At 40.2% G+C, this 17,267-nt stretch overlaps 1 protein-coding gene across 1 annotated transcript; it reads left to right on the top strand.

The window, feature by feature from the left end:
• The first annotated feature begins 15,462 nt into the window (after positions 1 to 15,462).
• LOC142634002 (membrane protein PM19L-like) lies at positions 15,463 to 16,820 on the top strand. The gene is made up of 4 exons (XM_075808265.1): positions 15,463 to 15,788; positions 15,889 to 16,108; positions 16,416 to 16,461; positions 16,551 to 16,820. Exons 1-4 carry the CDS (start codon positions 15,662 to 15,664, stop codon positions 16,632 to 16,634), a joined length of 477 nt encoding a protein of 158 aa, XP_075664380.1. The 5' UTR covers positions 15,463 to 15,661; the 3' UTR covers positions 16,635 to 16,820.
• The last annotated feature ends 447 nt before the right edge of the window (positions 16,821 to 17,267 follow it).

Below are 17,267 nucleotides of genomic sequence, written 5' to 3'. Positions count from 1 at the left end.
AGGCTTTAGAGCCAAGTATCGTATTCCCAGCGATGTAAGTTTAGAATATTGCCCGGCGGAAGCCGTGGCCGGTTCTAGGAAGGCTGGAGAGGTTATCATCCCAATGGTAGCCTTCGTAGAAGGTGGGATGACCCTCCCAATGAAGCCTGTAACCAGGGAGTACCTCCGCAACCACCGGTTGTGTCCCGACCAAGGCGTCCCAAACGTTTTTTAGAGTTTTGGGCGGCGTCGACGCTCTAAACGAGCAAATGGGTCCGAACCTCACTCCGGCATGATGTCGTCTTTATGTACGAATGCCACAAACTCACTAGAGTAGGTTACTACATCAAATCCCGCTCCAGCGTAGTTAGGTTGATCTCCTGTTTGCCCAAGTCCAATAAAGGCATGAAGGATGACTACCTCATCGTCTCTGGCAACTGGCACGACGGCCCCCACTGCCCAGTTGAGTGGGGAGTTCCAGGTGCGACACCTTAGGATTTAACCTCCCATCCTATAACTCCCTAAATCATCTAGGAATGTGCATTTGCATTTACTTGAGCGTCTACCTTTACTTTATTATATGTTCTGCGCCTCTGACCATGTTTGTTTATTTGGATGTTTTTCTTTGCAGATAAACAAAACGTACGCCCTCACTTGAGCCACTGTAACGTTGCAGATTTGAACAGAGTGCTATGTTCCGAGGTGTTCGTCAGCAGAGACTTACAACTTAGGGCTGCCCACTTGATTCTGGGGTACGATCCCGTCTCCTCGGACTTCTAGGAGATCGAGAACGCAATAATCGCGGGTGACCGAAGGCGTAGGAAAATCAACGTAGCCAGACCTCACTTTTTGGCTGATCACGACATCCCTGACGCCCCTCACACCGTATTGTACGCACAGCCCATCGCGGCCATCCCACACGCCGTGCACTTTCAGGCAATTGCTGTCCCAGAGGAGCGAGTGTCTTCTTCGAACACATTGGACGAGGAGATAGACCAGTTTCAGCCCGAGGACTCCCCACGACCTCGCGGAAACCCGTTTGTTATCCTTTCCGACGAGAAAGAAGAAGAAGCTGAGGCCTCTGGAATCGCGAGTCTAGTGATAGCGCGTCCAGACGAAAGTTCCATTGAAGAAGAGATGGACAAGCTAAAGGACCTTATGACCGATAGAGGCGCCCGAGTGGCAAAGAAAGGAGCACGAGGGTCCCAAGCTCCCCCTGCCTTGCCACCACCCCCTCCTCCAACCGAGCCAAAACCTCCAACTGACGATTCTAAGAAGAAAAGAAAAGTGGATGCCGAGGGGGCTGGTGGCGAGAAGCCAAAGAAGCTGAAACAGCAGTCGCTGCTGGCCCAGCAGCAAATGCTGGACAAGGGCAAAGGGCGCGCCCGCTCAGTTGAAAGTGGGGAGATCAGGGACGTGGCCGAGGTGCGCCGAGCACCAGCCACCTGGTCTCCTGACTTGAGGTTGGACGGCGCCCCTATTCCCTACCACTCCAGCATTAGGGCAGTCTAACAAGGCCACGCCCATCACCTAGCCGAGGTGTTGGAGCGTCCTCTTCTGCTGCCCAAGGACATGGAGTCCTTGGAGAAGATGGGCCAGCCACAGCTGTTCCTCTCGTTAAAAAGGGGTTTAGCTCTGGTAAGTTCCATCTTACACTTATATTCTACATTTATTTGTAAACACTTCACTGCATTTAACCTCCTAACATTTTTGCAGTCTATCCAAGAGGTTTTCGCGGCCGAGAAGTTCGTGGATGACTCTCGGAAGCGCACTGGGATGGAGCAGGAGCTAAGACAAGAGGCAGAAAGGTCCCTAGACTAGGCCCTAGCAGAAAACGAGAAGCTCACGTCACAGCTGGCTGACTTGAAAAGAGAAAGAGATGGTGACAAGGCCAGCTTGAAGACAATGGAGAGCCAAATGGAGGGGCAGCGTAAGCTTCTCCGCCAAAAGGATGACGAGCTTGCCCAAGTCCAACAGGCACGCTCTGACTTGGAAAAGGAGCTTACGTGGGCAAAGGAGGAAGCTCGCGCCCACAAGCACACCCTGGAGGCCGCGAAGAAGGCCAGTTATCAGGAGGGGGTGACTAGAACACAAGAAGAGCTGACAGAGGCTTTTGCGGCCTTGTGCCGAGAGTACTGTCAGCAGGTCTGGGGAGAGGCCATAAATGCAGCAGAGGTTTCTCAAGCTTCCGAGCTGAAGAAGCCCGAGAACATCTGGCTTCCCCTAGACATACAGGAGATTGAAGACCCTCCTGTTGCTGCCTCTCCTGCCCTTCCTCCTGTGGTGCAAGAGCTTGTTCCTGCTCCTACAGAACCCGAAGGTTCCCATAAAGAGAAGGACGAGTGCGGTGGTGCCGAGAAGGAGCAGATCCAAAGCGTGGAGCCCCCCATTCCTTCAACAGACAAAGGGAAACAAGCCTTGTCCACCTTTGAGCTAGAATTGAAGAGTACTGAGGCTGGCAGCAGCTCCCTTCAAGACCCCCCTTCCCTTGTTTAAGGCGTAGTATAGGAACTTTCTATACTCCCCTTCTTTGTATATAATTAATGAAGAAAATTTTTATTCAACTTTAGTTCATGTTGTCTTTGTTTTACTTTATTCTTTTTGTGCTTGCCATTAAAGTTTTCAATAACAAGTAGTTAAAGAGAAAACAGAATAAATAAGTATAGCTCCATCATGCAAACAACTATGACTTCAAAACAGCCACATAACTTAATTTAGACATCAAATAATGTCACAGTTAGACAACTCACATGACGGTTAAACCTTTGTAACTTGACATATTGCTTTTAGTAGGATGTAAGGTCCGAAAACCATTCCTTACATAAATTTGTTTAACACCTAAAAATGAAGAACTTGAGATCCAAATTAATGAATGGTGAGATAATGATTTCCATAAAACGGGTGATAAGAATAAGAACAGTGACATGATATTAAGAACAGTGACAAGGTTTGTGGTCCAAGGACCCGGCATGACTAAGGTTCTGTTTAACAAATGACAAGACATCAATTTCCACAAGGTTTGTGGTCCGAGGACTACACTTAACCAAGTTTCTGTTTGATTCTTAAGAATAATAATTTCAAATGTTAATTTCCCCAAAGTAGGAGGTCCGAGGACCCGGCATAACTAAGGTTCTGTTTAACAAATGACAAGACATCAATTTCCACAAGGTTTGTGGTCCGAGGACTACACTTAACCAAGTTTCTGTTTGATTCTTAAGAATAGTAATTTCAAATGTTAATTTCCCCAAAGTTTGTGGTCCGAGGACCCGACATGACTAAGGTTCTGTTTAACAAATGACAAGACATCAATTTCCACAAGGTTTGTGGTCCGAGGACTACACTTAACCAAGTTTCTGTTTAATTCTTAAGAATAGTAATTTCAAATGTTAATTTCCCCAAAGTAGGAGGTCCGAGGACCCGGCATAACTAAGGTTCTGTTTAACAAATGACAAGACATCAATTTCCACAAGGTTTGTGGTCCGAGGACTACACTTAACCAAGTTTCTGTTTGATTCTTAAGAACAGTAATTTCAAGTGTTAACTTCCCCAAAGTAGGAGGTCCGAGGACCCGGCATAACTAAGGTTCTGTTTAACAAATGACAAGACATCAATTTTCACAAGGTTTGTGGTCCGAGGACTACACTTAACCAAGTTTCTGTTTGATTCTTAAGAATAGTAACTTCAAATGTTAATTTTCCCAAAGTAGGAGGTCCGAGGACCCTGCATAACTAAGGTTCTGTTTAACAAATGACAAGACATCAATTTCCACAAGGTTTGTGGTCTGAGGACTACACTTAACCAAGTTTCTGTTTGATTCTTAAGAATAGTAATTTCAAATGTTAATTTCCCCAAAGTAGGAGGTCTGAGGACCCGGCATAACTAAGGTTCTGTTTAACAAATGACAAGACATCAATTTCCACAAGGTTTGTGGTCCGAGGACTACACTTAACCAAGTTTCTGTTTGATTCTTAAGAATAGTAATTTCAAATGTTAATTTCCCCAAAGTAGGGGGTCCGAGGACCCGGCATAACTAAGGTTCTGTTTAACAAATGACAAGACATCAATTTCCACAAGGTTTGTGGTCCGAGGACTACACTTAACCAAGTTTCTGTTTGATTCTTAAGAATAGTAACTTCAAACGTAAGAGGTACTTATAACCTTGAAATGTTAACTAACAAAAGCACATTTTATTAATAATAATACCTTCTAAGGTTATTTACATTCCATGGGCGTGGTACAATTCTTTCATCTAAATCAGCTAGCCGATATGACCCTATGTCTGCTACTGAAACAATGCGATAGGGGCCTTCCCAGTTGGGTCCTAGCTCACCCCAAGCTAGGTTTTTAGAAGTGCCTATAAATTTTCTTAGTACAAGATCACCAGGTGCAAGTGGCCTTAGCTTCACATGGGCATCATATCCCCGTTTTAGCTTCTGTTGATAATAAGCCATTTGGACCATAGCTGCCTCGCGTCGTTCCTCGAGTAAATCAAGACCTTTCTCCAGGAGTTCATTGTTATTCTCCGGGCTAAAAGAGCTCGTCTTTAGGGTGGGAAAACCAGATTCCAGAGGTATCACCGCCTCGGCTCCATAGGTCATAGAGAATGGCGTTTCTCCCGTGGACCTGCGCGGTGTGGTCCGATACGTCCACAGAACATGAGGGAGCTCTTCCACCCATCTGCCTTTTGTATCGTCCAACCTTTTCTTGAGCCCACTGACTATGACCTTGTTAATGGCCTCGGCTTGCCCATTTCCCTAAGGATAAGCTGGGGTGGAGTATCTATTCATGATACCCATGTCACCACAATATTGCCTAAAGGCCTTGCTGTCAAATTGAACGCCATTGTCTGAGATAAGTGTGTGTGGTATACCGAATCTAGTGACAATATTTTTCCAGAAAAACTTCTTGGAATCAACATCTCTGATATTTGCTAAGGGCTCGGCCTCAACCCATTTAGTGAAATAGTCTGTTCCCACAAGAAGCCATCTTTTGTTTCCTGCAGCTCTCGGAAACGGCCCCACTATGTCCAATCCCCACTGCGCAAAAGGCCAAGGACTGGAGAGAGGGTTGAGAACCCCTCCAGGTTGATGAATATTAGGGGCAAACCTCTGGCATTGATCACATTTTCTGGCATAGTCCTGAGCCTCTCTCTGCATATTGGGCCACCAATAACCCTGAGTCAAGGCCCTATGGGCTAAGGACCTTCCCCCAGTGTGGCTTCCACAAATCCCTTCATGCAGTTCCTCCAGAAGTGCTTCCGTTGATTCAGGATGCACACACAACAAGTACGGTCCTGAGAAGGATCGTTTGTACAGTTTTTGGTCCTCGGACAACCAAAAACGTGGCGCCTTTCGACGTATCTTATCTGCTTCAAACTTGTCTTTAGGAAGGATATCATTCCTAAGAAAAGATATGACCGGGTCAATCCAACTAGGTCTAGGCCTTATTAGATGGATACGGGCCGCCTTGGCGGGGGTAAGAGTTGGCTCTAGCAAATCCTCTACAAGGACAATCCTGGGCAAACCCTGAGCCGAGGATGTTGCTAACGTAGCCAAAGAATCGGCATGGGTGTTTCCAATTCTAGAGATGTGAGCTAGGACGAAGGAGTCAAATTCAGCTTGCTGACGCTTGACTTGGGCCAAATATTCCTGCATTCTAGGGTCTCTAGCCTCCATGGTCCCCATGACTTGGCCGACCACTAACTGAGAGTCCGAGAACACATGGATTTCCTTTCCACCCATCCTACATACCATCTGCATGCCCACAAAGACTGCTTCATACTCGGCCTCATTGTTAGCGAGAATGTCAATCTCAAAGATTTTTCGAAGACAATTCCCTCAGGGGACATTAGAACAAGTCCAACACCAGACCCTCTCTGATTAGCAGCCCCATCCACATACACTTTCCAAGTCGAAGGCACTGCGGCCGTGATCACACCAACTGATTTTCCATCCGTGTGTGCTTCTTTTAGAGTTTCTTCTAGCAATGGTTCAGTAAACTCTGCCACCAAGTCAGCGAGGACCTGATCCTTCACCGAGGTGCGAGGCTTGTATTTAACGTCAAAAGCCCCTAAAATGGTTCCCCACTTTGCCACCCTACCAGAGTAATCGGCGCTGCGTAACACCGCCTTGAGAGGCAATTGGGTCAGAACCACTACGGTGTGAGACTGGAAATAATAAGGAAGCTTGCGCGTGGCGTGAACTATGGCCAGAAGCGCTTTCTCCAAGAGCAGATAGCGCACCTCTACCTCATTTAAAGACTTACTGACGTAGTAGACCGGTCTTTGCACCCCGCTTTCATTCCTTATAAGGACCAGGCTGACCGCGTGAACGGCCACTGCCAGATAAGCAAACAAGACCTCGTCCGCCTCGGGGCGAGACAAGATGGGTGGCCGAGAAAGATATTGCTTAAGCTGCTGAAAAGCTAACACGCAATCCTCGGTCCATTGAAACCCTTTCCATTTATTCAACAATTGGAAGAAAGGACGGCATCGGTCAGCGGACCGAGAAATAAACCTATTCAATGCGGCGATCATTCCGGTCAATTTCTGGATCTCTTTTGGGTTCCGAGGCGGCTGCAAATCCTGAATAGCCTTGACCTGTGCTGGGTTCACCTCTATGCCTCTGTGAGTAATCATGTATCCCAAAAACTTTCCGGACCCCACACCAAAAGAGCACTTTGAGGCGTTAAGGCGCAGCTTGTACTTTCTTAGCACTTGGAAGGTGTCGGCTAGATCTTTGACGTGTGAAGGTATTGTTTTACTCTTCACCACCATATCATCTACATACACCTCAATGGTCTTCCCTAGTTGCTGTTCAAACATTCTAGTCATCATTCTCTGGTAGGTAGCTCCAGCATTCTTCAACCCGAATGGCATGACCTTATAGTGGTAGTTCCCTGTTGGAGTAATGAAAGCAATTTTCTCCCGATCCTCCAATGCTAGTGGAATCTGATGGTAACCCTGGAAGGCATCCAAAAAACTCATTCGAGGATGTCCGACAGTGGCATCCACCAGTTGATCAATACGCGGCATTGGGAACGAATCCTTGGGGCAGGCCTTGTTTAAATCTGTGAAGTCCACACATACTCTCCACGTTCCATTCTTCTTTTTAACCACAACCGTATGCGCCAACCATTCGAGGTAGAAAATTTCTTTAATAGCCCCAGCCCTCTTGAGTTTGAGCACCTCTTCCTTTACAGCCTCGGCATGCTCTTTGGACGAACGTCGAGGTGGTTGCCTTCTTGGCACAATGGCAGGGTTGACATTCAAACGATGACAAATGAAGTTCGGATCTACGCCTGGAGCCTCATAAGGGTCCCATGCAAAAACATCAATATTTTCCTTCAGAAATTCCAACAACTCCATCTTCTCCTGGTGTGGCAAATGTATGCCTACTTGGAAGAACCTCTTTGGATCATCGGATATCAGAAACTTCTCTAACTCCTCACAATGAACCTCCTCTCATGTCACCATTCCAGGTGCATCAGGAGCTGTTAACTGCTATAAGTCTTTGCTGATCAGAGCCAAAGACTCGGCTTCCGTCTGGTGCAAAGATCGGCAGCCGATATGCATTGCCTGGCCACCGATTGGCTGCCGAGGACCTCTTCAACACATTCCCCCGAGGGGAACTTAACCTTAACATGCAAGGTAGAGGAGACAGCTCCAAGAGCGTGCAGCCATGGCCTGGCGAGGATGGATGTATATGGAGAGTACGCATCAACCACAATGAAATCCACCTCAACCGTTTCTGAGCCGGATTGAACGGGCAAACGGATTTGTCCCTTCGGCACAACGGCTCTCCCTTCGAAGCTTATAAGTGGCGAGTCATAAGGAGTAAGATCTTCCAACTTCAATCTTAACCCCTTAAATAGATCAGGGTACATGATATCTGCACCGCTGCCCTGATCTATCATCACCCTCCTTACATCATAGTTCCCTATCCTAAGCGTAACTACAAGAGCATCGTCATGGGTTGGATAGTCCCTACCTTATCCTCCTCGGAAAATCCCAAGACGGGCAAATTTAGCTTCAACCTCTTCGGCCTGCAGCCCGACTCCTCGGCCTGAGGATGTGAAACTGCCATCACCCTGGTGGGACCTGAGCCGGTCCTGCCAGGTGCAGTAAAAATAACATTAATTGTTCCTAACGCCGGCCAAGATGAATTATTCCTCTGATTGTTTGAGCCAGATTGACTGCCCTGCCCGCTAGGATGGCACAAATGCTGCTTCAGTTTTCCTTCACTGACAAGCTACTCCAAGTGGTTCCAAAGGGTCCGACAGTTCTCGGTAGTGTGGCCCGCATCCTGATGGTATTGGCAGAAGAGGTTCTGATTCCTCTTTGTGGGATCTCCTGCCATCTTGCTAGGCCACTTGAAGAAGGGCTCCTTACGAACTTTTTTCAGCAACTGATGTACTGGTTCTCGGAACACAGTGTTCACGGCCTGAGGTGCTGCCGAGCCGGGCTGCCCAACGTAATCTCTCCTCGGCCTGTTATTATTATACTTGTCCGACCTGAAATCCCTTCTTTCCTGCGGGATGACCTTCTCCTTACCCTTTCCTTGCTGTTGGTCTTCCTCCACTATCTTGTACTCGTCAATACGGTCCATGAGGAGACGTACACTGCGGACGGGCTTTTTAGTCAAAGACTTTCTCAAGTCGTGATCGGTAGGAAGGCCTACCTTAAAGGTATTAAGCGCCACCTCATCAAAGTCGCCATCTATTTCATTAAACATCTCCCAGTAACGGTCAGAGTATGCTTTCAACGTCTCCCCTTCCCTCATGGTCATGGATAACAGCGAGTCCAATGGCCGAGATACTCTGCTACACATACTGAACCGCGAAGCGAATGCTCTAGTAAGCTCCCCAAACGAACCTATAGACCCCGATCTAAGGCCGTTGAACCACCTCATAGCAACAGGTCCCAAGCTAGAGGGGAAAACTTTACACATCAGGGTCTCGTTGTGAGAGTGTACCGCCATCCTCTGGTTAAAGTGACTCACGTGCTCCACCGGATCAGTCCGGCCATTGTAGATGGTAAAGGTGGGTTGAGTAAACCTCCTGGGAAGCCTCCCCTTCTCAATTCTCCGTGAAAACGGAGATTTGGAGAGTTGGTGCAACGCCCGACTCATAGCATCGTTCCCTAAGCCCCTAGAAGGAAGCTTCTTGCGTCTGCGAGCTGGCTGGTCGTCCTCCTCACCAGAGGACATTGTACTGGGGGGTGAGCATAACCTTAAGCTGTAGCTACCTCCCCGTACCTCCTCTGAGGAAGGATCAGATGAGGATGGTGAAGACCTGCGTCTGGCGTGGCGTAACTTTCTCTTCAAACGATTAATCTCCTTCTGCATGGCTTTAGCACCATTCTCATGGGTGGTGCTACCCCCACCATGAGTATGGCTAGCCCCGGGGTATTCTGTATGGACACTTCCTTCACGATCCCTTCGATGCTCAAGACGCTCGAAAAGATCCTCCGGTTGTGATCCCTATGACTCCGCATGGTGAGAACCCAAGCCTGTCATAGTATCCCAACTCCTTCCAGACTAGACTCCCCACAGACGGCGCCAATTGTAAGTGCACAATTGCACCTGGACCCAAAAACAACTACAGGCTCAGGCCCAATGAGCCTTAGACAATAAAATTTGTAGAGCGTGGGTTTGAAACCTAGATTAGAAGTGCTGAGAACCTAATAACAGGTTAAGAGTTACAAACACAGGTAGATAACAAAAGATAACTGAAAATAGGCCTCCTCGGACGTTAGCCGAGGACTACTTTTGTATTATTGCTATTTCTTCCTTAAAAGTTACAATTCTTAGTCTCTTTCTTTGTTGCCGATCCTCTCCCTCTCTCTGGCCTCCACCCCCTTTAAATACTGCCTTCCCTGATAGTTTTTGGACAGTGACTAGAAGTTTCAGCCCTACTGTTCAAGGGTCACTTCCCCATTAATGCGGCCAGGGAGGTAGATGCAGAGCCTTTAATGCGGAGGTGGCAGCCTTTGCACTTGATATTTTCTTTAACACTAGTGCATCTAGAAGGTTCAGGGTATTCCTTTTTAACCATTAGTCTTTCCAGAGTTATACCTTGACCTCCATAATGAAGTTTTGAGTTCTCTTGGATTTGTCCACAGAGAAGCTCGTTCTCGGCTGTACCCTCGGATCCTCGGCGTATGGGCCAATTTGTAGAGTTTAATTCTGGAGAAGGTCGGCCTTCCATGCTTCAGTCCAAAGGCCCATATGCCCACTTGGGTCCTTTTACCCCCCACATATTAAATATCTATAATTGCACATTAATTATTTATATTAAATGAATTTATGTGATTATTTTTGTAAATTACATATGAAAAATTATTTTCATTTGGAATAATAAAACTTAATTTAGAATATGACATTCTTCCTCATGTTTAGTTACTTTGAAAACAATTAACACAAAAGCAATAAGAAATTAAATATTTTTGATTCTCTAAAATCAATCTTAACCATTTAGATTACCTAACTTCTTATAGTGACATGTAATATATTTGAACCAACATTGTACAGTAGTATCTTTCTTTAGAGAAATGATATGTCCATAACATTTACTTTATATAATTAAAAAGATTACTAGGATAAATACATTGTTTTGTTATATTAATTATTTTAAATTGTGCATTAATTATTTAAGAATAATAAAATTTTGATATTATTTTTTCTAAGATTTATAGAATAAACAATTAATTTAAAAAATGATATTCTTGCTCAAATTTAGACACTTTTAAAACAACAAAATCGAACAAAAGGGGAAAATGACAAACAATCAATTTTTTATTTATTAAATGATTGAAGAATATTTGCATTTTTATTTTATCAAAATGATATTTGCATTTTTGAGTGGGCGTGAAACATGCCTATATATCAATCACTATATCATACAATTTTTAAATATTTAAATTTTAAACACATATAACATGTTCAAATCACACTCGTATTGGCTTTCGATTTTGACTATAAAATAAAATGCTAAAGATTACGAATTTTTACCATAAAAATTATTGAAATATTAGAGGAAACTATAGATAAGCACATCATTATAGAATAAGATGTTAGACACAAAAAAGAAAGAATTTAATACCATTCAAATTATCCATATCATAGAACCACTTGCCCCAAATTCATACCCAAAAAACAAATGGATTTTCACCATACCAATATCCAATTACTTTTACCTATCCTAGAACCACCTTCTTCAAATTCATACACTAGAACCAAATGACTTTTACTATTACAATACCCAATTAATTGGTTTAATTTATTTAACCAATGCATTTCTGCCTAAATAAAAATATATCAAATAATCAGCAATTGATATACAACACAACTATATACACTGAAGCCCCCAAAAAATAAACGAAGAGGGTAGAATAAAAACCACAAAAAGTACAAGAGTAGAATATACGCAAAATACACAAAGAAAGAATATGATATAAGTTAAAAAAACGTCAACTATGGCGGGTTTTCTCTTTTCAAATTCAGAGAGTAATTGTAAATCACACTTACATGAATTAACATATGTAGTTAGTAAAGAGCACAAAGAATACAAAAAAATAATGAAGAATGAATACCACAACAAACATAATAGTATGATATAATATGAGAAAAGTTAGGAACATCAACAGTGTTGCCGTTTTCTTTTTTCCGTTTTCTCTTTTCAAATTCAGAGAGCAATTATAAAACTTAAATGAATTACAAGATTGAGTTGCTTATATAATAATGTGTAGTTGGTGCACTCTTTTGGCATGTAGACTGTAACAAATTTGGGTTTTAAAATTGGTTTGCTACTTAAATTAAATACAGGGAGAAAAATCAAACTCAATAAAAAAAATTTAAATCAAATGACCTCATGTCTCAAATTTAAATCAAATGGCCTCATGTCTTAAAAAATATGAAGGTATCATAGATTTATCTAATATATTTAATGCATTTTGTGTTGCATTTCTACAATTCACACTAATCTATATTCTTTTACATATTACTAATTTGCACAATTGACTCAATATGAATAGCACTGCCTTTTCTTTTCATCTTCTTTTATTGGATTACGATTTTTCACTTTTATGAGTTTTATCTCATATCAATTTTTTGAAATATTTTAGGTTTGAGGCCTGCTCTAAAACAAATTTTTTGTGTTATACTGGTCTGCTAGATGAAATTATAAAAATAAAGATTTGAGTTTCATTTTTAATGCTTAAATGTTGCATAAGCCATAACTCATAATGAGTATTGTAGGACCATGTAACACTTGATTTCTTTCAATCGGATTTCTTAATGCTTCAAAGATTTTACATTCACAACAAAGTTTTTCTAAGGGATTTAGCTAATGTTCAGGACACCTACAATTAGGAGTTGAAAGTATAAGACTTTGTACTTTTGTAGTTATCAAGCATCCTTGAGTTTCTTCTCGGTACACCATGTTCACATTTATGTAGTACAATCCTATCCAGACTGTATTATCATTTGATCTGATGGATATTCCTTTAATTGATACAGCTAGGAGTGTCATGAGCTAGCTCCAAAAATAAACACATTCACATATGAAGATATGATTTCAATGCTATTTTGGTATTCATTTTTTGGAGTTAGCCTCATGACACTCTTCGATGAATCAGTAGTTTTCAAATGCATAATATTATTGAATATACGTGTAAATCTCAAATTAGAATGAATATAAATTTATGACACTAAACTTAAAAAGAAAAAAAAAAAAAAGCCTCAGAGCACATACGGAGCATGTGCCATAAGGTTAGTATTCCATAAATACCATCCAATTTTTGTGTTGCTTCTAATATGATTGTTAATTAATTAATTTAATTTTTGAAACCTGAATATAATTAGAATTAGAATTTGTAGAAAAATACCCAAAATTGGGGGTACTAACCATGCGTGTGCTAAACCTTCTATTCTTTTTATGGGGTATTTTTTTGTTACTTGTTTTTAGTCACATTCGAAACTTATGCTTTTGTCCACTGACATGACTACAATATATAATAATCTCTTAAATTAACTAGTAAATTATATATATATATATATATATATATATATATATATATATATGATTATGATTCAATGTCTTTTGTTGAGCCTTCTAATTGTTTTGTAGCAACATTTGTTATTAACATATTATGTAAATACAAAACTAACTAATTTTGTGTCAGTCACGGATACTATTTATAATTTATGCCAAGAGGCAAATTTGGTAAAGATGTGAATTCTTTGTGTCTGTCCTTAGTTTTATATGAATCTATTATATATATATATATATATAAAATTATATGAATCTATTGTACTTAAATTGCGGAATGATCTAAAAAATTGCAGAATAATTAATTTAACTATTTTATAGTTCTCAAATACATAATATTATTAAATATACATGTAAAACTCAAATTAGGATGAATAGAAAATTATAATACTAAACTAAAAAAAAAAGTCTTAGAGTGCGTGTAGAGCGTGTGTAATGAAGCTAGTTATTATTATTCATTAGCTTTGTGTGGGCAATTTTTGTACTCCAAGGAAACTTATTGCGTACTCCCTGGAAACTTGTTGTTATCCCACATCGCAAAGATCCTTCCCCACTTTCTCACTTATAAGCCTGAGCTGAAGTGAGGAGTGTACCATCAAGGGACAACAAGAAGTTTTCAGGGAGTACGCAATAAGTTTCTCTGGAGTACAAAAATTGCCCACACAAGCTTTTTTTTTTTTTTAAATTACACAAATGTAAATCTCTTTTGTAGTTTTGAATATATGACTTATCCCATATGTGGTTTTTGTGTTTTACCTAAATTATACGTTACACATTCATTTCAAGAACAATGAATTGCTTATGTAATAATTTATGTTTATATTTAGAGTTGTATTTTTTCACATAAAACAATATCAAAGAGTTTTCTTTTTTGAGAAATATATCACATGAAGTTTTGTGTTACATAGTTTCTAGAAAAGGAAAAAAGTTTTGTGTTACGTTAAAAAACCTCATGGAGTTGTTTTACATAAATAACTGTCAAAAATCTCAAAGGAGCTCATTTTTTTTTAGGGGAAATCTCAACTGGGGTTGTGGATTTTTTTCCCCAAATAAGAAATATCTCTATGGTATTCATGATTTATGTATTTTGATCTGCAAATTTTGTCTTAAGAAGTCAAAAAAGTAATGAAAAACACATGAGATCTCATTTTAGAATGATCAAAACAACGCAAGGATAAACAATAGATAGCTTTTGTTACTTCTACAATTCCACCATATTGTTATATGTTCAGGGAGATATTATTTAGTGTTTGCGTCTTTATGTTTGATTTGGGTACTTTTTTTTTTTTTTACTTTTATTTTATGTAAAGGCATTTCATTTCATCCATAAAATTATCTAACAACAAAGAAGCAAGTATCTGTTGTGTTATAATTGTAGGTATGAATTTTATACAATAAATATACATAAACAAAACAATCAATACATTATCATCAAAAACTAAATATAAGAAATTTAAACATGTAATTTGATTTTATAAGATTTAATTAAAAAATAAATCAATATATAAATGTTCATATTCCCCATGGATACTTGAGATGTGGGCTTATTAGTTTGAAATCTCACCTAAACCCGAAGGTTTCATTTTCACATCACTATACTATATATATAATAGTATGATATAATATATCACTATATATATATAAAGTACAATAAAGTTGTGATAATATACCTTACAATTTTCAAAATCTCCGTACATATTTTGATTTTATTTAGAAAAAATTTGGTTGGGTTTTCATAGTATGTCAGTCGGATCCCCTTTCCACGCACACTAACACATGGCATATATTTTACCATGTAGCATGGCTAAGATCATGTGTAAACTGTAGAGAGGTTAATGGATTTTAGGCCAAGTGGCAATAACATCCACCCATTATGGTGGTCTAGATCCGACATATATCATATAACTTTCATCGAGTGATGATAGAGAGACTGCAAATTTTACTACATAAACAATATTATCAATTAAAAAAATAATTAAAATTTTTGTGTGTGATACCAATTATATTCATTAACACATCATTTTATTAGTTTTTTTATAATAAAATTAATAGTAACTCTAACATCTTCTCATTCACGAAGAGAGGTCGGTGGCCTTAAGGCCAAGTGGCAATCCCACTCACCAATTGTGACGATCGAGATCCAAGGGTTTCAACCCCTTTGTCTTTACCTAGTGAAAAAAATAAATTAATAAATAAAGACTAATTCATTTGTCGTAGATGAGATAAATAAGACACATAAGGTCCTTTAGCCTTTAGGACTGGCAAAGAATATTAGGATTGGCAAAGAATATCACTTGCCCCTAGGAAACAACAAACGGGACAAAGCCTAGAAGAGAATGTACCATTCCAATGACTTGTAAATGTTAGCCAGGAAAGAATCTCTTATATATATTTTTGGCTTGCCTTGTATATAAAGCATCTTCTTTACAACCCCACAGAACACTTTGTATCCAACAACCTTCGCAAGCAAAGAACCCAAACCTACAGGCCATTCCATATTTATATATGACGCCTTCTTGCACATAACACATATCAAGTACTGATTTTTCCTGCATTGCACTTTTAGTACCCTGAAAACTCTTAATTCTCTCCTCTTCCAATAACAGTTTTTCATTATAAACCATATAGTACAAAGATGGCTGTTGATCAAATAAAAAAGGTTGCCAGTCTCCTTTTGGTACTAAATTTCTGCATGTATGTTATTGTTTTAGGCATTGGTTCTTGGGCTATGAATAGAGCCATTGATCATGGTTTCATCATTGGTATCTCTCTCTCTCTCTCTCTCTCTCAGTTCCTCTAAAATGTGTTAATGTTTTGCAACTTGCAACTGTCATTCATGCTAATGCTTTTTGAGAATTGTAGGACCTGGATTTGATCTTCCAGCACATTTCTCACCCATATACTTTCCAATGGGAAATGCTGCCACCGGGTTCTTTGTCACATATGCTATGCTTGCCGGAGTTGTTGGAGCGGCAGCAGCAATATCTGGACTCAACCATATTCGTTTGTGGACTGCTGAGAGCTTGCCATCTGCGGCTTCAGCTGCTGCTATTGCTTGGACTCTGACTGTTCTTGCTATGGGGTAAGCAATTACTGCTTATCACTTTTCCTCTCTATATATATCTCCAAACAGCAATATATTGCTATTTGGAGATATATAACAAAAGGACAATTATTTTTAACACGCTCTTTAGTGTAAATCGTCTGTACACGTCACTTTTTTCACATTTTAAATGTAAACATCAATAAAAATTATGTATATCACATGTGAAATTATGGATGTACGGAGTATATAACAACGAGTGTAAAAACAATATTTTCTGATAGCAAAATGCAAAAGAGACGTGGTATAGCTTTTGAACCTAATCAGCTAAATCATTTTTATACAGGTTTGCTTGCAAAGAGATTGAACTCCGACTCAGAAATTCTCGTCTGGTATGACCCAAAAATATTCACCACTCTTTTTGACATTAAATTTTTCTAACACTTCTATATAGAAAATTGAAACACCTCTTTTGTTGCAGAGAACAATGGAGGCATTCCTAATTATCCTTTCAGCTACACAGCTTCTATACATAGCAGCCATTCATAGCGCTGCTAGAAGATAAACTTGATTGAAAGTTGAGTGGCAGTGTTTGTGTGGCTTGTCTTGTTTTTCTGCTATTTTTTCTTCATTTTTACCACTTGACTGTGTACAAAGCTGGCCAAAGATTTGGCAGCTCGTTTGCTTGGTGTGACTCCATTTGATTCTATTTGATTTGTATCAACCAATAATAAGAAATGATTTGCAAAAAGCATGCTACATTTCTGTATTTCAATGCGCCACCATCCACCCTGCGTGATTTGAATTTTCACATATTTTTGAAGATTGACAAAATTTTAGAAAAAAGGTACGTTATTAAACCATGACTAATCTAACGCAACAGCTCTGCACCTTATTAACAAAAAAATTGATTTGTCACAAATATAATGTCTTAAGGATTATTTGTTAAAATTTCCAAGAGCCAAAATAACACTCTTATCAAGAGTTTAAGGATCATATTTGTAGGCTACAAAACCCTGGTTCATTTAGACACACATCAGAACCAACCATATGGCCCTTGTCCGATCAATGATCATTCAACCTTCCAAAATAAAAGAATCCATTCATGATGGCACCTGATCAATGAAAAGAAGCTAAACATGTAGTACAGGAAATGGCTGTATCATTAAGAGAAACCCATACCCCAAACCAGTAACAA

The sequence above is a fragment of the Castanea sativa genome, chromosome 5 (assembly GCF_040712315.1).
Source record: "Castanea sativa cultivar Marrone di Chiusa Pesio chromosome 5, ASM4071231v1".
In the NCBI taxonomy this organism is placed as follows: Eukaryota; Viridiplantae; Streptophyta; class Magnoliopsida; order Fagales; family Fagaceae; genus Castanea; species Castanea sativa.
The sequence above is the reverse complement of the archived record's forward strand: the minus strand, read 5'-3'. Positions and strand labels throughout refer to the sequence as shown.

Bases quoted from the DNA above. Each gene is read 5' to 3' on its own strand.
- LOC142634002 (XM_075808265.1), top strand. From the start codon at position 15,662: ATGGCTGTTGATCAAATAAAAAAGGTTGCCAGTCTCCTTTTGGTACTA. The intron at 16,109-16,415 runs GTAAGCAATTAC...ATTTTTATACAG, and splicing joins CTGACTGTTCTTGCTATGGG to GTTTGCTTGCAAAGAGATTG. The intron at 16,462-16,550 runs GTATGACCCAAA...CTTTTGTTGCAG, and splicing joins GACTCAGAAATTCTCGTCTG to AGAACAATGGAGGCATTCCT.